The sequence below is a fragment of the Maniola jurtina genome, chromosome 24, assembly GCF_905333055.1.
Source record: "Maniola jurtina chromosome 24, ilManJurt1.1, whole genome shotgun sequence".
Lineage (NCBI taxonomy): Eukaryota > Metazoa > Arthropoda > Insecta > Lepidoptera > Nymphalidae > Maniola > Maniola jurtina.
In genome coordinates, this window is record NC_060052.1 from 6,422,294 (window position 1) to 6,443,095 (window position 20,802).

The window sequence follows — 20,802 nt, forward strand, 5'->3', positions numbered from 1 at the left end:
GAAAAAATAACAGAAACACAGAAAGAACAAAAAATAAAATAACAGCAACAACAAAATCAATAAATAACAGAAACAATAGAGAAATAAAATAACAGAAACAACAGAAAACTAAAGTAACTGAAAAAAAGCGTTGGATAAAAATACGGTAAAATGGGTCCCACTAGCAGCGGGGTGGGTTGGACCCAAGCCGCCAGTGGTCAGGGCTCCAGAGTGAGGAACCTCCTCACAATGCGTGCCGTCTCAAGAACCACTGCCTTCTGTATCCAACCTTTGATCCAACAGTTAAGCGACAGTTTCTTAAGATGTTGGTCGAAACTGTTCGCAATAAGACCGTGGACTGATACAACTATCGGTACAATAATCGCTGAGTCAACACTCCACATGGCGGTAATCTCGTGGGCCAGTTGACCTAAATATTATTATTATTATTGCTGTCTAAGTGAAATGTGAAACGCAATTTACGTTCTTGAGTTTGTACGTGGAAGTCAAAAATGATGTGGAAATATTTATTATTTTAAATCAAGTAATTCTATATAATAATAATAATAATCACACTTAATATTATAGAGGAGAAAGTTTGTATGTGTGTGTGTATGTGTGTGTGTGTGTGTGTGTGTGTGTGTGTGTGTGTGTGTGTGTGTGTGTGTGTGTGTGTGTGTGTGTGTGTGTGTGTGTGTGTGTGTGTATGTTTGTTACTCCTTCACGCAAAAACGAAATAAATTATACCTTGGATTAGCACATAGGCTACATTTTATCCCGAAAAACCAAAGAGTTCCCACGGGAATTTTAAAAAACCTACATCCACGCGAACGAAGTCGCGGGCTGCAGCTAGTTCTATATATTCTGAGGTTGCCATGGCATATACTATCTGGCATATCCCATATACTATCTGGCAATGCATGACATGATTTCTAGTAGGTACTATTCCGGAGAAAATATAAAGAAACTAGACGAAATTAGAATACTTTGACGATAGATTTGTTCGTCTTTGTTACCTGTTATCTGCCAAAGCCACCATGATCCATTCATAATCGCTGATCATTCCTCCCTGTCTTTGCGCATAGAAACTTTGAGCGTTTATAAAATAACGAAGGTAAAATAACTCACGGGATCTTAATCCATTATGCAAAGCGTGAAGATTACCTGCATTTACTCGTTTATTTATATACTTTGATATCCCACAGTTATAATAACGCTTTAATCTTGCTTACTTACCAAATAACTTGCATTACCAAAGTATTATTCTTTACGACTTGCTTAGTGGAAGATATGTGTTTAGTTCAACAAATTCATTGAAGTAGTATTGTAATTTGTAATTATAATAAGTATAAAATTATAAATAAAATGTTGCAATCGTTGCGAATTACCGGAATAAGGCTACAAGTAATAATATCATTGTGTTGTAAGTATTTAAGTGAACTGTTTCATATTTTATTGAATCTAAGCTAATTAAACTAAACTAATCGATGCCCACGACTTCGTCCGCGTGGATTTAGGTTTCTTAAATCCCGTGGGAACTCTTTGATTTACCGGAGTGAAAAGTTGCCTGTATCAATTTCCGGGATTCAAGCAATCAATGTACCAAATTTCATACAAATCGGCTAAACGGATGCGCCTTTAAGAATTCCGTGGGAATTCTTTGATAAAAAGTAGCCTATGTCCGGCCCCAGGGATGTAAGATAACTCTGGACCAAATTTCATCAAAATTGATTCAACTGTTGGGCCGTGAAAAGTTAGCAGACAAACATACAGACACACTTTCGCATTAATATTATTAGTAGAAAAGTAGAAATTACATTCCGGCTAATGATTCCAAGTGAATATAGGTTTTTTAAATCCCGTAGGAACTCTTTAATTTTCCGGGATAAAAAGTAGCCTATGTGTTAATCCAGGGTATAATCTATCTTCATTCTAAGTTTCAGCCAAATCCGTCCACATACACGCAAACTTTTGCGTTTATCCATACTAATATTATAAATGCGAAAGTGTGTCTGTCTGTCTGTCTGTCTGCTACCTTTTCACGGCTCAACCGCTGAACCGATTTTAATGAAATTTGGTACAGACTTGGGATACATCCCAGTGAAGGACATAGGCTACTTTTTATGCCGGAAAATCAAAGAGTTCCCGCGGGATTTAAAAAAATCGAAATCCACGCGGGCGAAGCCGCGGGCATCCCCTAGTACGTTATAATATTATGATTTATTTCTAGTATATGTAGGCCCGATAGTAGCTGGCTACGCGGGAAGTTGGTCGGGACCTGTGATACCGAAACTACGTGACCTTGAACAGTCCCCGTTCCCGTATCTGCTGACTGAGACACAACTGGCCCTAGTCGGAAGTTTCGCTTACTTGGGAGCAATACCAGGTTTGTAATAGTACAGTCAGCAACAAAGCAGCTGCACCCGTCAGTACAAGCGACTATGGACGGGTGCAAACTGCAAACCTTTGTTGCTGACTGTACAGTGTACATTAATGTTTACTCGGTTGTAATTTATAGAATTTGTGAATATTGTTATTACATAATTATTATTTCATCATTAAATATTTTTTTTTATATATTATTTCGCCAAAAAAATATATTTTAAACTATTTTTAAAAATATTAGTTAAACTTCTGTGGGTGTTTTGGCGGTTTTAATTTCAGTCTCCCTCCGAGACTCGGAAGGATTTATTGAATGCCTTCGCTGTTTAGATCGAGAACTGGATAGTTAGATTTTGTGATAGCAATCGCCTAACTAAAGAACTTATTTTACCATTAGTTTTTTTAGATTAAATCTCTCGATAACTTCGAGACATTGTGAGTTGTGACTAATGTCCCTCGCGCATATTTTTGGAGGATATACCAAATAATTGTTAAATTTACTTAGTTCAATAATACCTTTTTCCTGAGTGATGCTTATATTTCTTACTTCTCTCTTAATTTCAGGTCCATATATTACCACTTGGATATCAAACACGAAAGGCAGAAAGCCTTGTCTGATAGCGAGCGCTGTGTTTGCAGTATTGGGTTTTATTCTCCTGACAACAACACAAAATTTGGTGATGCTGTATTTTGGTAGATTTTTAGGAAGCGTCTCGTTTGGTACTACTACAGTAGTGAGTTTTGTTTACATCGGTGAAATTGCGTAAGTACCTATGAGAACTAAAGCGAGGTCAGCCTATGTCAGCCATTTGGCTGACTTAAGGCTGATCTTGTTAACGCTCGCGTCTATAATATGTGAGTGTAATATTACGGCGAAGTAAGAAATATCAGCTAATCCAGCATTGGCTAACTTAGGCTAACCTTGTTAACGCTCGCCTCTATGAGTGAATGCGGCTGTGTACCGCTATGGCGAGGTCAGAAATGTCAGAAAATTCAATATTTGGCTGACTTAGGTTGACTTTGTTAACGCTCGCGTCTAAGAGTGAATGCACATATGTAACAAGAGGTCAGAAATATTTGCTAATCCAGCATTTGGTTGACTTAGGCTGACCTTGTTAATGCACGCCTCTACGAGTGAATGTGGATGTGTAACACTACGGCGAGGTCAAAAATGTCAGCCAGTCCAGGCTGACCTTACCAACGCTCGCGTCTATATGTGTTGTATTGAGTTGACCTTCTGTTACGATAGCTCAATCAATTCAAAGCATACAGTTAGGCGAGATAACTGCTGGACAGCCAACTTTTTGAATTCATTTTATTTTCATCTCTTTAGCCTTCCTAACTTAAAGAACCTTTTGTTTACAGATCTCCTAACATTCGAGGAATCCTGTTGTCCATTATTGGAGCAATGTTCACGGTTGGTTCTATATTAGCATTTTCTTCTGGACCATACATTTCGTATCATGGAACAAGTTACATTGGTCTGGCTCTGAGTATATTTCAACTTCTTGCTGTGTTATGGATACCAGAGTCACCAATTTTCTATGCATTAAAGGGTACGCTACGTTATCCATCGTCATTATCTATCTTATCTTTTTTTTTTTTATAAAAGAATATTAGCCATTTTAAATCATGACTAACATTCCCCTTTCCCCTCCAACTAAGCGTTAAGCTTGTGCTAGGAGTGGTTACGACAATAGTGCAACGGGTGGGGTTTGAACCGCCGACCTTTCGGATTTCAGTCCGCTCCTATAACCGTTGAGCTATTGAGGCTTTCAATTATTATCTAATGTAATTAATTATTATGGCTTATCTACATTAATAATGTTATTTTAGTTTTTAATTATTCATATTTTATTATATAGTAATCTTTATTGCAATAATGCTGTATTTAATCTCATTCTTCTACTATTTAAAAATCTTTTTAAAAGATTAACTGCTGAGTTTTTTGGAAACTCTTCTCGACAGAATCTGCTTTCAGGATGGATGGTTATAGGCTATTGTCCATATGAAATAAAATGTTTTTTAACCCCCGACCCAAAAAGAGGGGTGCTATAAGTTTGACGTGTGTTTCTGTGTATCTGTCTGTGGCATCGTAGCTCCTAAACTAAAGAACCGATTTTAATTTAGTTTTTTTTTTTTGTTTGAAAGGTGGCTTGATTGAAAGTGTTCTTAGCTGTAATTCAAGAAAACCGGTTCAGCCGCTTGAAAGTTATCAGCTCTTTTCTAGTTATTGCAACCTTCACTTGTCGGGGGTGTTATAAATTTTTAATTTACACTCGTTATCTTTGTTGCCAAGTAATTTCTGACAATTTAAATTCTAGGTCAAGACAAAGAACTAATTAAGGTATTACAAGACTTAGGCAGACCTCAGGATGCAGAGAAGTTGCTAAAAATGAGGAAAGAAATGATAGAGACGAATACTAAGAAAGAGTGGATGGATTTATTTTCTGTCAAAAGTAACAGAAAAGCATTATTTATAGTTGTAGTTATAAATGTTTTACAACATGGCAGCGGTGTTATGGCTATGCTGTTTTTTTCTGCGGCCATTTTTGAGATGGCTGGATCATCGATACCGCCGAATATTGCGATGGTTATAATTGGATGTTGTCAACTAATGGGCAGTACAGTGACTCCATTCTTTGTCGAAACCACTGGAAGAAAAAGGATTTTAATTATATCAAGTGCAATGTGTTCTTTGAGTATGGTAAGCATATTGGAATATATTTTATTAACCCCCGACCCAAAAAGAGACCCCTCTTTTTGGGTCGGGGGTTAATAAAATATATAATTTAGTTTTTTTTTTTTGTTTGAAAGGTGGCTTGATCGAAAGTGTTCTTAGCTATAATCCAAGAAAATTGGTTCAGCCGTTTGAAAGTTATCAGCTCTTTTCTAGTTATTACTGTAACCTTTACTTGTCGGGGGTGTTATAAATTTTTAATTTACACTTGTTTAATAACTTTTTCCTCCATCGATTTTCAATCCAATATTTATATGTATGTACTGAAAGGTTATAATATTATAATGGCTGATTTAAAACTAATTTGGTTCATGTCCGCCACTTTTGGCAAAGCGGGTCAGATAATGCGCGTTCATCTTTATCTAGTTTGGAAAACGTAGAAAAAAACTAGAAGAAGCAGGAGTAAATTGCATTAAATATCATATGCTCAGCTGTAAACTCAGCTCTGCTGCTTACGCTGTTAGAAAGATTCGACAGATAACTGATGTGGAAACTGCAAAAATTGTATATTTTGCCTATTTTCACAGTATTATGTCTTACGGAATCTTGCTATGGGGTAAAGCGGCAGATATTGGAAAAATTTTCGTTTTACAAAAAAGGGCAATACGCGCAATCTATAATTTAAAACCGCGCGATTCCCTACGAGAGAAATTTAAGGAAATAGGTATTCTTACAGTAGCTTCTCAATATATTTACGCTAATATAATTTTTGTACGACAAAACATTCATAGTTACAAAAAAATCGGTGATTTCCACGACCGGCAAACTAGAAACCGTGATAGGCTCGCATATCCTACGCTCCGCCTCAGGAAAGTTGGAAAATCGTTTGTGGGAATGAGTGTAATATTTTATAATAAAATTCCACAATCAATTTTAGACTTGCCTTTACACAAGTTTAAAAAATCTATTAAAAGTATGCTCCTGAAAAAAGCTTATTATACAATCGAAGATTATGTAAATGACAAAAAAGCTTGGATTTGATGCGCTCCAGCAATACACGGCGCTGCAATTGCTTGTATACAGTATGGCATATTATTGTAAATTGTACATTTGAAAAGAGCAACCGCCGAGTTTCTTGCTGGTTCTTCTCGGTAGGAACAGCATTCCGAACCAGTGGTAGATTATTTTGACGATTCAAAAGCACTTGTAAAAGTTTAATTGAATAAAAATAATTTGAGTTTGAGTTTGAGTATGACTATATCTAGCAGATAAAGCCTGTTGATCCTTGTATACTGTTGCAATTCATTCTTATTTTAGTTTATAAGTGCCCCTTCTTGTTTCCAGTTCACACTTGGTTTATACTTCTACTTAGACCTCATAGGAAATCCTATTGTGAATAATTTAAAGTGGTTACCATTGGTGGTGCTCATCTTGTTCTATATTAGTTACGATTCTGGTAAGTTCTTTAGTAATTTTTGTAGGTATAGAAGAATATTAACAGTTACTAGCATACTAATTTCAATAATTTTATAATCCATACTAAACTATACTAATATTATAAAGCGATAATGTTTGTAAGTTTGGTAATCTCTGGAACTACTGAACCGATTTTGAAAATTCTTTCACCAGTAGAAAGCTACGTTTTTCCTGGCTAACGACATAATCTATATTTTATTTTCAAAAATATTAGAGATCCCTAGGAAAATTGTAATTAGCTACCCGTGCGAAGCCGAGGTGGGTCGCTAGTATTATATACGAATATGGGAAAGTGTATGGGTAAGTGTCGCTCCACCTATCTGTCCGTCTATTACCTGTTCAATGAGAACAAAGGTAGCTTTTATCCTGGAGACTTTTTACCATGGAAAATCCAAGAGTTCCCTCGAGATATTAAAAAACCTAAATCTTTTTTTTCTCTCTCTCGTCTGGCTTTACAAAGATTAGCCAATGTCAAGTTTGTAGTTATTTGTAACAAGTTAGTTAAACTATACAAGTATGGACCCCGTCTGTGCCGGCGCTCGCCGACATACGCACGGCACCCCCTTAGAGCGCTTTCCAGTCAGTTTTAACAAAAAATACACTCCAAAAAGGCAGGCACGCCCGCCAGCTAACACCAACACAGACGAAGTCCAACCTAAATCTTCCCTGGAGAAGTCATCATCTATTGGTCAATCAAAACTGAAAATTGCAAAAAATCAACAATGGCTTGATAGATAGGCATGACAATGTTCTTTGTTTACAGGTCTTGGTATAATTCCAAATACATTAATGGGAGAAATGTTTACAACCAACGTGAGAAGCAAGGGTTCAACTGTGACAATGACGACATCATGGCTGTGTGGGTTTCTAGTGTCAACCGCCTTCGGTGCACTGTTGGAGACCGTCGGCGGTCATGTAGCGTTCTGGTTCTTCTCGTGTGTATGCGCTTGCGCAGTCGTATTTACTATATTCTTCGTACCAGAGACAAAAGGAAAGACTTTGTTGGAGATTCAGGAGGCTTTATGATCTTATTAGTTAAATAGTACAAATGAAAATTGTTTACAGTTGCGTATGATAATATTATTAAATTATTTTAATTTTGTATCTTTTATTATTGAAATCAATGCCCTTCCTTCATTAAGAGGGGTCTCTCCGTCACTCACTCCATACAAACGTAGTTCGTCTCTCATTGGAATACTAACCAATCATACTCAATGGAATTTTGTAGAAACGTACCGGGAACTAATATCTATGCCTTTGGTTTTCCAGATTTCTGTTAAAATATTCGGACCGGTTAAGTCACGCGGTCTTAAAAATTCACATACAAACCTTTGAGCCCCTGTAATTTTAAAACTACATGTTTTTAGAAAAATGTAAAACACCACAGGCACAGATATTAGTTTCTAGAATATGTCTGCAAAATTTCATGGACTTTGGTTGCTTAATATTCAAATGAAATTGGAACTACGATTGTATGGAGTAAGCGACGGAGAGAGCCCTGTTAAGTCATTTTTAAAATTTCAATCTTATTAGGCTCAACCGACATAGGAGGATATTCAACGTAAGCGTAAAATACATCAATTCTAAAATGTTGCAAGAGAATTTGGGCTTAGTAAGGTAAAAGCACTACCTTACATAAAGCAAAATGAAAAGATAGCGTGCATGAGTTTCTCAGATATTTGAATAGAGTAGCTATTTATTTTACAAATTTAATTGGTTTTTGTAATTAAAATTCACTTAAATTGCTACTAAACTATTGAAATTTTATATACATATTAGATGATACCCGCACCTTCGTGCGCGTGGATTAAGTTTTTTTTTAAATCTTGTGGGAACACTTTGATTATCCGGGATAAAAAGTTGCCAACGTCAATTTCCGGGATGCAAGCTACCTCTGTACTTTTCATATAAATCGGTTAACGGATGGGCTTTAAAGAGTCCTGTGGAAAATCTTTGATTTTCCGGAATAAAAAGTAGCCCATCCGTAAAAAGTAGTCCGTCCCCGGGATATAAGCTAACTCTGTATTAAAATTCATCAACATCGGTTAAACTGTTGGGCCGTGAAAATCTAGCAGACAGACAAACAGACAGACGACAGACTATGAATTAAACGATTAAAACAGTTTATTTAAAACCACGCCCATGCTTAATGGTGCCTACTGAACGTCTAGGCTCTTGTAGATTATTTTCTGGCTCTTATATATCTATTTTCTGATTATCATCAGCTTCTATCTTCTATCATATCTATATAGCATTATCGTCTTTCAAGCGCGTTGACTCGCTTCGATTAGATTTTAGGATTCCATACCCAAAGGATTAAAACCTGTGTCACTCTGTCAGGGTCAAAAACTGCTGTCCGTATGTCACAGGTCTCTAGCTCAGAGACGAAATGAGTAACAATGGTGTGAAAGGTTGACTCAAAAGTCAAAACCAAATGTTGAATAATAAATTCAATTAAATTAATTTTTAGAAAAAAAAAATCCGGCTCCTTTTTCATGTATATCATGAAACATACATATAAACTTACATATACTTACATATTCATACATGAAAAAGGAGCCGGTTTTTTTTTCTCACCCTAGCATGTGGGCTATTATTGTTTAGAGCTCATAAGTACGAATATATTTTTTATTTTTTTTATCTTATAAAATAAGGAAATGGGAGAGCCGTTAAAATTGTCTCTTTTAGACCATTTTTGTGACGGGGTCTTTATTGATATGTGAGTATATTTTGTACTTTGCTTCCTCTTTCCTAAATCTAACCGCTAGGATATGGAACGCCCTTCCGGCATCAGTTTTCCCTTCCACCTATAATATGGGTACCTTCAAGTCAAGAGTGAATAGGCAACTTCTAGGCAAGCGCGCTCCATCTTAGGCTGCATCATCACTTGCTAGCAGGTCTGATTGCAGCCAAGCGCTAGTCTATATAATGTTGTAAACAACAACTACTGAAAACAACGATTAATAAAAAAGTTTGTAAGCTGTGACCAAAACAAATGAACATTATTTGGGTTTTCCTTCACGGGTTATTGCGATGTTCTTGCACGGAAAAGAAATATTTCATACTACCAAAATAGGATGCTCAAAATAATTATGAACCCTTAATAGCGAGGCCCGACTCGCACTTGGCCGGTTTTTATCATTTCAATCACAAGGCTCAAGTGACGTTGGCGGATATTCAACGTGAAATGACAATTCTGAAATATTGCAAGCTAATTTGGGCTTGATAAAATAAAAGCATTACCTACTTTTACAAAATGAAAAGGTGGCGTGAATGAACGCATTTACTCGCTTCGATCTGATTTTAGGATTCCGTAACCAAAGGGTAAAAACGGAGCCCTATTAATGTCACTCTACCGTCTGTCTGTTTGTCTATACATCTGTCGCGTCAAGAAAACCTATAAGGTACTTCCTGTTGACCTAGAATTATAAAATTAGGCACTAGGCAGGTAGGCACAAGTAAAGGAAAAAATCCGTAAATTTGTGGTTAGGCAGGACATCACAAAAGAAATATTAAATTGTGTGAATAAATAATAGTATTTTCAACATATGAAAGAGCTTTACGTGTACATTCTAAAACAGACTTTTACTTGTTGATGCACACACAAGATGAATAAACTAATTTTTTTTCTTTCTTCTTTCTTTCGAAAAAGTTCCCGGGTGCGGAACCATTTAACTGAAACAAGATACAGAACGGCTTTTTGATATTGAGTGCCAGTCATTGGTAGAGATAATGTATTTTGGTGTTATAAAAATTAGTATCGAGCAAGGTACGCGGCAGTTGGTGTGAATATTATCATTATTTTAGTCATTCATTTAATCAATAAGAAAAAAAATGTTTTCAAAAATAACTGGAATAAAGTTACAGGTGCTTATTTGTTCATGTTGTAAGTCATATTGATATATTTCTTTTTTTGCTTTTCTCCAACAAAGATTTATTTATTTATCCCGTGGGAACTTTTGATTTCCCAGGATAAAAGTAGCCTCTCCGTAATAGCTCGTCCCCGGGATGCAACGTGTTTCTGTACCACGTAAAAACATTTAAACAGATGATCCTTTAAAAATCCCGAGAGATCACCAGAATTTAGGAATGCGATTCCTTACAGCATCAGGGTCGAGGAGTGAGGTCCTCGAGGTCAACGACAAAGTCTTTACTTGGTATAGATACTTTCAATATCAATTATCGATTTATATCAGACAGAGTAAGTAGCCCGTTCAAACAGACAGACAGACAGACATACAGACAGACAAAAATTTTAAAAATGTGTGATTCAGTTATGGTATCGTTCAAATAACCATATGAGCTTAATATGAAGTAATTATTTCAAAATTACAGACAGACACTCCAATTTTATTTATTAGTAAGTATGTACCTATAAGTTTACTTATTTAATCAATTTTACTATACTTCTAAATTTCACGAAAATCCCAATTGGCTTCCGATTCGCTGGGATACTCATATTCTTTCTTCTTTATACAGTGTTCTATTCAATTCTATTTCTCCTCCTTTGAGTTTCTTGGTCACACTCACTTTCGCTCTCTTTGCTCTGATGACATTTTATGTACCTATGCCGTCCCTTTATACTCGTTTCTTTCAACGACAAAGTCTTTACTTGCTATAGATACCTTCAATATCAATTTATAACTGACAGTTTCTATATCCCATCAGCTTTGGTAGTCAGTCATTTTTATGCATAATAGTTTTTGATTTATCGTGCAAAATGTCGGAAAAATACTGAGTACGGAACCCTCGGTGCGCGAGTCTGACTCGCACTTGGCCGGTTTTTTTATTAAACAATGTCGCAACGTTCCTCTGTCGATTAAAAAATACTACTCATATTGGTTCAGAAATCTCGGAGATATCGGTGTACATAGGTAGAAAAACACAACTCCTCCATTTTTTAAAGTCTGTTACAAAAGTAGCCTATGTTACTCCGTGGCTAATCCTCTACTTGTCTGTGAAAGTCTCGTCAAAATAGGTCCAGCCGTTCCGAACGAGCTATCGTTCAGACAGACAGACAAAAATTTTAAAAACGTGTGATTCACTTATGGTACAGTTCAAATAACCATATCAGCTTAATATGAGGTAGTTATTTCGAAATTACAGACAGACAATTCAATTTTATTTATCGCGAACCCTCGATGCACGAGTCTGACTCGCACTTGGCCGGTTTTTGACTACGATAGAAGTAGATTGATAACTACAAAGCAATCTATCTACTTTATAACCGTATTATTACTTAGCTTGTACTATCTTTATGACCTACATTTCAGCGGCCCCTAATCCTATAATACAATGAAGTTTTATCATAAACTGATCCGTTTTCGCTTGAGTGAATTTTTGAAAATCGGTAATAGAATGAGATTTTCAAAAATCCTGAAACTTGTTAATTTTTAACCGAAAGCACAAATACCAATTTTTATCGATAAAACTTGAAAAGTGTCTGAAATTAATGCAAAAAATTACTAAACATACGTACCCTACATTTCTTCATTCTTAACCGTAAACTCGAATACCAATTTTCATGGATATAACTTGACAAAAGGCGGATTTTCATACGAACTTTCATCCCCTATTAATCCCAATGAGATGGAATTTTCAAGGGGTGTTAGGGTGGGGAGGGGTGTTATAAGTTTGACGTGTGTATCTGTGTGTATGTGTATCTGTCTGTGGCATCGTAACTCCTAAACGAATGAACCGATTTTAATTTTTTTTTTTTGTTTAAAAGGTGGCTTGATCGAGAGTGTTCTTAGCTATAATCCAAGAAAATCGGTTCAGCCGTTTGAAAGTTATTTACTTTTTAGAGAGTTTTGTGTCGGGGGTTTTTAAATTTTGAATTTATTTATAAATGTATTTATTTTTATATTTACTTACTGTATTCATTAAGCTTTTATTAATCCCTTCAAGTGTTGATAGAGACCTTAATAAAACTCTAAGTTACTATTTCCAGTATATTTGGGGCCAATTACATCTGGCTATGGGGGCAGTTGGTCGGGGCCTGTGATACCAAAACTACGCGACCTTGAACAGTCCCCGCTCCCGTATTTCCTGACTGAGACACAACTGGCCCTAATCGGAAGTTTCGCTTACTTGGGAGCGATACCGGGTGCGTATTTTTAGGGTTTCATACCTCAATAATATAATGAATGCTTTGGCAATATTGATATCTTTTCGACTCGTGTGGTCACTTACAAGAAGTTGGTCATGGATTATCTTAAAAAATAACATAACATTCGACCTAAACCTGTGAATAATTAGAATATAGACGACAAATAAACTAACATAAGTACATATTTTTATAAAAACCGAAATCCAGGCGGACGAAGTCGCGGGCATCCTCTAGTAAAAAATAAAAAATGGTATTTAATGGTTTTCAAATAACTTCCTCAATTTCAGGTCCATATATAATGACTTGGTTATCAAATACAAAAGGAAGAAAACCTTGTCTGATAGCCAGCGCTTTGCTGGCACTATTGGGTTACATTATTTTGGCAACAGCGCAAAATCTGGCAATGCTGTATATTGGTAGATTCCTTAAAAGCGTAGCGACTGGTACCATCAATATTGTGAATTTTGTTTACATCGGTGAGATTGCGTAAGTATTTTTTAACCCCCGATCCTAAAAGAGGGGTGTTATAAGTTTGACGTGTGTATTTGTGTATCTGTCTGTGGCATCGTAGCTCCTAAACTAATGAACCGATTTTAATTTAGATTTTTCGTTTGAAAGGCGGCTTGATCGAGAGTGTTCTTAGCTAGTGTGAGTGAGATCGTGTGTAGAGTATAATCCAAGAAAATCGGTTCAGTCGTTTGAAAGTTATCAGCTCTTTTCTAGTTACTGTAACCTTCAGTCGGGGGTGTTATAAATTTTTAATTTACATTTGTTAATTTATATTATTATTATAATCACCATCATTGTCGTCAACCGATAGCCGTCCAGAGTCCACAGCTGGACATATGTGACTTGTAGAGACTTCCACAGGCTACCCTTTTCGTCGCACGAATTATCATATTAAGTATAACTTAAAAGCCGTGATAGCCATAGTAAAGTCAAAGTCAAAATCATTTATTCAAAGTAGGTACTGTACACCTTTTATCGGATTTGTAAGGTTTGAAAGATGATATAGTGGTGATAATTAATTACGTCTAAAGCTACGAGGGTTCCAAACGCGCCCAAGTCTGAGAAGAGCCCACAACAAACTCAGCTAGGGTGCCGGTAGTGCTTAATACATCCGTCTCCTATTTGATAGGTCGGGGGTTCGATCCCAGGTACGCACCTCTAACTTTTCGGAGTTACGCGTCTTAAGCAATTAATTAATTATGACTTGCTTTAACGGTCAAGTAGGTATCTTAACAGATTCCAAATTTGTTTACAGATCTCCAAAAATCAGAGGAATTTTGCTATCAATAATTGGAACAATGTTCACGGTGGGTTCCGTACTAATATATGCCACCGGACCATACATCTCATATCATGGGACAACTTACATTGGCATCGCTTTATGTATACTTCACCTTATTCTAATGTCATGGATACCAGAGTCGCCAATTTTCTATGCGTTACAGGGTGCGTTTTTTTTCTTTCCTTTTATTGAAATCTTTCGTATCAACTATAACGCGTACAAACTAAGAAAGGCGCGCCGTGGCCGCCATATTGTGACGTTATAGCTGTCAATATGGTCCAATTAGGTTAGCAAGAATATATATTTACAAAAGAACTAATCGCGAATGAAAATGATTTAATCTGAATGTAGGCTCTTCAAAGTCATTTGCAATTGGGCATTGTAAGGTCTATATTTGCACTCACATATCTAAATTAACTTAATTATGTAGTAGGGCATTTCGGCTTGGACATGCTATAGAACCATAGCGCGTACCATAGTGGCCTCTTTTTAAGGCACAGGAAATGCCTAACGCATACCCTTCCGTCAGGGGAAACGAAAGGGTTGTGTGGGGCTTGCACCCACTAAAACCTGTGTTTATCCCTCAGCGGACTGGCGGTTGCGCGGGTATCACTAAATAATTTTCCTCGGGTACCTAGGCTGGCTGCTACCAGGTCCTTCTCAGAAGCGCGCCAGGAACACGGTGCGCTACCTCCTGACCTGTTTATTCGCCCATCAACCACAGGTCAGCAACTCATGGAGGCCAGATGTTATCATTTGCTCATCGGCGCCCGCTGCATCTCCTACGAGAGAGATCCACCATCAAAAATTTCCCTCTCACGTTCCGTCACTAGAGACCAGTGTAGCCGGCGGTAAATTGATCATTAATCATGATGTTACATTTATTAATTAAATTTCTAGGTAAAGACAAAGAAATAGTAAAGGTTCTAGAAGATTTGGGCAGATCACAAGACGTAGACGAATTATTAGAAATGAAAAAGGAACTCGCTGAGTCGAACACTAAAAAAGAGTGGCTGGAATTGTTTTCTGTGAGAAGTAACAGAAAAGCACTGTTCGTTGTCGTTGTCATAAATGCTTTACAACATGGCAGTGGAGTTATGGCAGTAATTTTCTTTTCCGCCGCCATCTTTGAAATGGCTGGATCTCCAATAGACGGGAATATATCCATGATCATAATTGGATGCTGTCAACTAGTGGGCAGCACTGTGACGCCATTCTTTATTGAAAGTACAGGAAGGAAAAAGATTTTGATTATATCAAGTGCAACATGTTGTTTAAGTATGGTAAGTTATTCACCAAACCACCGGACCAACAAATTCCTTAAAGGCTGGCAACTGAAAATGTTCATGAGCGGTGGTAATCACTTAACATCTAGTGACTCGCCTGCTGTCTTTATTTTAATAAAAATTCAGTTTTCTGCAAGATCACCTGGTGGTAAGTGGTAAGTGATGATGCAGTCTAAGATGGAAGCGGAGTAACTTGGGAACGGGCAGTTTTTATTAAACCCAGACACCTTATCGATTTTTGCACGGCATCGTACCGAAACACTAAATAGCTTAGTTCATCATGACATTTTTAAGCTTGAGAATTCTCCATAATATTCTCAAAGGTGTGTGAGAAAACCAAAATGCAAAATCTCAGCTTTCTAGGCCCAAGGTTTTGGGGTGTTAATGAATTAGTCAGTGAGTGAAGCAAAATTTTTCTTTTAAATACGTATTGTTAATAGTGTTTATTATTTTCAGTTCGTACTTGGATTATACTTTTACTTAGACCTCATCGGGAATTCTGTAATAAATTACATAATGTGGTTACCGTTGGTGGCTTTGATCGTTTTCTACGTTGGTTATGATTTTGGTAAGTCTAAGGTATTGTAAGTTTTTAAAGTATTGATTCCCTTGACGAGTCTTGATAAACAGACAACGAAGTGATTCTATAAATATTCCTTTTTTCTCTGGCGATAGGGAACCCTGAAAATTGAGAAGTTTAAGAAATTCAAGAACGAGGGGAATACATCCATACTAATATTATAAATGCGAAAGTGTGTCTGTCTGTCTGTCTGTCTGCTACCTTTACACGGTCCAACAGTTTTACCGATTCTGACGAAATTTGGTACAGAAAATCTTTTGACTTCGGCCATGGTTTCTCTCTATAACATAGACCCTAACTTAAGAAAGATTTCATAGCAATTCCGCCATCGAAGGGTTAGCTATGGGTCAGTTAGAAATGCTCTGGTCCATTAAAATTTAATTCTACGACGACTTGCTTTCGCGCGTCGTAACATTATCGTCTCCCTGTGAAAGGGGGTTAATTAGTTTGTAAGAGAATTAACGTGTTAATATTTGTATGTATAAAATGTATTGGTTAGTCAAGTAAAATAAAATAACAATAAATAAAATAATGTCTGTTTTCAGGTCTCGGCTCAATCCCAAATACGATAATAGGGGAAATGTTCACAACCAGTGTTAGAGCCAAGGGCTCAACAGTGGCTATGACGTCATCATGGCTGTGTGGGTTCATGGTGACCACAGCTTTCGGTGCTTTGTTGGAGACCGTCGGAGGGCACATCTTGTTCTGGTTCTTCTCAGGTGTATGCGCTTTCGCTGTATTCTTCACTATTTTCTTTATACCAGAGACAAAAGGAAAGACTTTGCTGGAGATCCAAGAAGCTTTATCATAAGTTTTACAAATTATCTAATACCCGTATTCACAATCATTACTATGAGGTCTCACAGTGCGCTCGAACGCATAGTGTAGGTTCCACCAATCAGATCATTGTAAATTGACGTGACAGTCATCTGATTGGTGGAACCTACACTATGCGTTCGAACGCACTGTGAGACCTCATAGTAATAATTGTGAATACGAGTATAATTATTATTATACAGGGTGTCACCAGAACGCTAGCAAAAACTAACGCCCGTATTCACAAACGTTACTATGAGGTCTCATAGTGCGCTCGAACGCACAGTGTCGGTTCCACCAATCAGATGACTGTATCACGTCAATTTACAATGATCTGATTGGTGGAACCTGCACTATGCGTTCGAGCGCACTGTGAGACCTCATAGTACCGTTTGTGAATACGGCCGTTAGCGTTATTATTATACTACCGTAACACAATCCAATGCCAACACTCGCACTCGTAAGTTTTTTTAGTATTTTAGTTTAGTTAAATAAAAAAATAAAAATACTCAAGAAAGTTTTTAGGTCAAAAATATGGATATTTAGTCGCTAGTTACTTTTAGCATCACACTAATATTATAAAGGAGAAAGTTTGTATGTGTGTGTGTGTGTGTGTGTGTGTGTGTATGTTTGTTACTCCTTCACGCAAAAACTACTGAACGGATTAGGCTGAAATTTAGAATGGAGATAGATTATACCCTGGATTAGCACATAGGCTTCTTTTTATCACGGAAAATCAAAGAGTTCCCACGGGAATTTTAAAAAACCTACATCCACGCGAGCGAAGTCGCGGGCATCAGCTAGTTAGCAATATTTCTTTGAAATTAAATCGTACGAGCATAGTTAGTTCTTCATTATATGTTCAACATTTCTAAAAATCATAAAAATTGGACTACATTTACGTGGAGAAAACGTTATCGCTTTTTGTATGAAAATTTAGAACTAGACGATCTCTAAATAAAACTCTAATGCACTAAACTATTAATAATAACACCACTGTAATTATATGTCTTTTTAAGAACCATATAAGTACAATTTATTTTATAAATATGAAACTTTTGTAAAGTAAGCTAATTTTCTAGGATTCCGTACGTCAAAAGGAAAAACGGAACCTTTATAGGGTCACTTTGTTGTCTGTCTGTCCGTCTGTCTGTCTGTCTGTCGTGTCTTTCAAGAAAACCTATAAGAAACTTCCCGTTGACCTAGAATCATGAAATTTGGCACGAAGGTAGGTCTTATAGCAAAAAATTCGAGAACCATGAATTTGTGGTTATGTCACAAAAATAATCAAAACGTGTTTCAAATTCAAAGTAACATAACTATACTAAGTGGGGCACCATATGAAAGGGCTTTACCTGTATATTCTAAAACAAAATTTTATTTATTTTTATAAGTACTTAAGTACATAATAGTTTTTGATTTATCGTGCAAAATGTCGGAAAATATACCTGAGTACGGAACCCTCGGTGCGCGAGTCTTAATCGCACTTGGCCGGTTTTTGCGCAAAGACAGCCTTGACGTTCAGCGCAGAAATGCAACTAGCATAATTGAAATCATAATACCTAGACGCATGATTTATACAGTACACTTAGTAGGTAAGTTATCTATAAGTTTTATTGTAATATCTTGAATTATAAAAAAAATGTTTTAATACCAGTCAGTGTTTTATTTATGAGTCTCGAATATCAGTTAGTCAGTAGTAATTGATGCCCGCGACTTCATTTGCGTGGATTAATTTATTGATAAAAAAAAGATTCCGACGAATTGAGAACCTCATCCTTTTTTTAAGTCGGTTAAAAAAGCGATCAAGTGCGCGAAGGGTTCCGTACCAAGAAATAAAACTTTTTTTTTTGAGATGTAATCTTAAATTCACGGATCACAAAAAATATTAAAAAAAGTGTTATTTCTTGTACGATAGTACGGAACCCTATGTGTGCGAGTCCGACTCACACTTGACCGGTTTTTTTAACATACCTCGTGTTTACCTACTTTGTGGGCCAATAGTGAACTGTCTACTTACTAGATAAGTAGTATAGTATAAAATAATTTCAGACAATTTTGAACCTTAACTCATACTAGTAAGATTAGTTTTTTAACTTACCACCGGCTAGTTACACGTGTCGAAATATATATTATATAAAAGTGTCATTGATGGTTATTGCACTGGCAATAGATAGGTAGGACTTCCAGTACAAATATTATGAATTCAAAAGTGTGTCTGTCTGTATGCTTCCTTATCACGGCCCAACCGAATCCCGGAAATCCGGTACAGCAAGATTACATCCTGGGGACAGGCATAGGCTACTTTTTTTACCGGAAAATCAAATAATTCCCACGGGAGTTTTAAAAACCTAAACCGTCGCGGGCATCATCTAATTCTTGGAGATAATAACAACAACAACGATTTAAAAAATAGATTGTAAGCTATGACCAAAACAAACGAACATTTTTTTGGGTTTTTCTTTCACGGTTTACTAAAATGTTCTAGTTTATCTAGAAAATAAATATTTCATACACCCAAATTATTATGTTTATGCTTATGCACGGAACCCTAAAAGAACGAGGTCCGACTCACACTTGACCGGTTTTTAGGGTTCCGTACCTCAAAAGGAAAAACGGAACCCTTATAGGATCACTTTGTTGTCTGTCAAGAAACCTATAGGGTAGGTACTTCCCGTTGACCTAGAATCATGGGCAGGTAGGTAGGTCTTATAGCACAAGTACAGGAATAAATCTAAAAACCGCGAATTTAAATAAATAAATCTTGATTATCTTAGCAGAACATTATTTACAGACTTTGGTGTGAGGCCCTGCATCCTGATGAAGTGAAAACTGTGTTTCAGGAGGCAGTGTCTTCCCATAATAATATAGTGTACAGCACAATATAATATAACCACTTATAATAATTAAATTAAATTAAAATTTAAAACACGTGAGTACTTAATATTTAAAGATAGATAGTTAGAATTCTAAGAGCTTTGTGTAGTGTGTGTGTGTGTGTGTGTGTGTGTTTGTATGTGTAATGTGTGTGTGTGCGTGTTTGTGTGCGTTTGCGCGTGAATAGAAATATAAAATATAATAATTACATTTATTTAATTTGTTAATCCTTTTTGCAGAATAATTTCTCGACATTCTCGTAGTCGTATTTCTTCAGCCATGTTTTGACATAGCTTTTTAAGTCTCTATCCGTCATATCTTTCAATGTTCTTTTTTTAACCCCCGACCCAAAAAAAGGGGTGTTATAAGTTCGACGTGTGTATCTGTGTATCTGTGTGTCTGTGTATCTGTGTATCTGTGTATCTGTCTGTGGCATCGTAGCGCCTAAACGAATGAACCGATTTTAATTTTTTTTTTGTTTGAAAGGTGGCTTGATCGAGAGTGTTCTTAGCTATAATCTAAAAAAATTGGTTCAGCCGTTTAAGAGTTATCAGCTATTTTCTAGTTTTCTTGTAGAAAAGAAGTTTAGATAACCCTTAGGTTCATAATATTCAAGTGTCAATTGACAAATGTCAAGCTGTCAAGATGGACGTTGCCTAGATATACATAATTATTTATTTGAAAATGATTTGTCGGGGGTGTTGAAAATTTTTAATTTACACTTGTTAGTAGGTTATATAAGAAGGGTGCAAGAAAGTCGTACTGTCTACGCGCTAAACTACTCTTGACTGCAGGTACAGGGCATCTGTCGATTCTCCTTGTACTCGCAGGTAGGAGTGGAACCGCTTCACTGTGATATCTGCGCAGAGTCTGGTAGATAAAGAGTTTTCTTACCGAGAGTACGTCGCAATCTTCATATAATCTTGTAGTTGGAAAGATAAACGGATAAAACTTAATGACTTTGAGCAAGGCGCGTTGAGCCCGCTCAACCTCAAGATTATGCGTTTTAGCAGCTCCACCCCAGGCACAGATGCAGTAGCTGAGGACACATTCGCCAAGGGATTTATAAAGCTTGATTAACATATCCGTACTACATACTGCGCGTAGGGTTTAGGGTTAGCTATGTGTGGAACCCAAGTCATATTATCATCTATTGTAACGCCAAGGTATTTAACTGTATTCGCTGTTGTTAAGGAATCACAGTTACACATAAATCCATCAGCTTGATTGCACGGGTAACAATGCGCTCTTATTCTAAAATCATTTGGCGGTCGTCCACTTTTGGTTTTTTGAAATGAAATGAAATGAAATGAAATGAAAATGAAA

General features: G+C 36.6%; 2 protein-coding genes across 2 annotated transcripts; both read left to right on the forward strand.

The window, feature by feature from the left end:
- The first annotated feature begins 1,235 nt into the window (after positions 1 to 1,235).
- On the forward strand, positions 1,236 to 16,603 carry LOC123877805 (facilitated trehalose transporter Tret1-like). The gene is made up of 8 exons (XM_045924713.1): positions 1,236 to 1,402; positions 2,210 to 2,365; positions 2,926 to 3,124; positions 3,727 to 3,917; positions 4,686 to 5,068; positions 6,386 to 6,497; positions 7,281 to 7,559; positions 16,548 to 16,603. Exons 1-7 carry the CDS (start codon positions 1,345 to 1,347, stop codon positions 7,541 to 7,543), a joined length of 1,362 nt encoding a protein of 453 aa, XP_045780669.1. The 5' UTR covers positions 1,236 to 1,344; the 3' UTR covers positions 7,544 to 7,559; positions 16,548 to 16,603.
- Positions 12,446 to 16,603, forward strand: LOC123877826 (facilitated trehalose transporter Tret1-like). Its single transcript, XM_045924741.1, has 6 exons — positions 12,446 to 12,623; positions 12,914 to 13,112; positions 13,891 to 14,081; positions 14,818 to 15,200; positions 15,660 to 15,771; positions 16,329 to 16,603. Exons 2-6 carry the CDS (start codon positions 12,925 to 12,927, stop codon positions 16,592 to 16,594), a joined length of 1,140 nt encoding a protein of 379 aa, XP_045780697.1. The 5' UTR covers positions 12,446 to 12,623; positions 12,914 to 12,924; the 3' UTR covers positions 16,595 to 16,603.
- Positions 16,604 to 20,802: the final 4,199 nt, after the last annotated feature.

What these genes read in the sequence shown, in the direction of transcription:
- LOC123877805 (XM_045924713.1), top strand. Translation starts at nt 1,345, where the DNA reads ATGTTGCAATCGTTGCGAATTACCGGAATAAGGCTACAAGTAATAATA. An exon ending in AGTAATAATATCATTGTGTT is followed by an intron (nt 1,403 to 2,209) that starts GTAAGTATTTAA and finishes ATTTATTTCTAG; the next exon opens with TATATGTAGGCCCGATAGTA. An exon ending in CTATATTAGTTACGATTCTG is followed by an intron (nt 6,498 to 7,280) that starts GTAAGTTCTTTA and finishes CTTTGTTTACAG; the next exon opens with GTCTTGGTATAATTCCAAAT.
- LOC123877826 (XM_045924741.1), top strand. Translation starts at nt 12,925, where the DNA reads ATGACTTGGTTATCAAATACAAAAGGAAGAAAACCTTGTCTGATAGCC. An exon ending in AATTTTCTATGCGTTACAGG is followed by an intron (nt 14,082 to 14,817) that starts GTGCGTTTTTTT and finishes TTAAATTTCTAG; the next exon opens with GTAAAGACAAAGAAATAGTA. An exon ending in CAACATGTTGTTTAAGTATG is followed by an intron (nt 15,201 to 15,659) that starts GTAAGTTATTCA and finishes TATTATTTTCAG; the next exon opens with TTCGTACTTGGATTATACTT.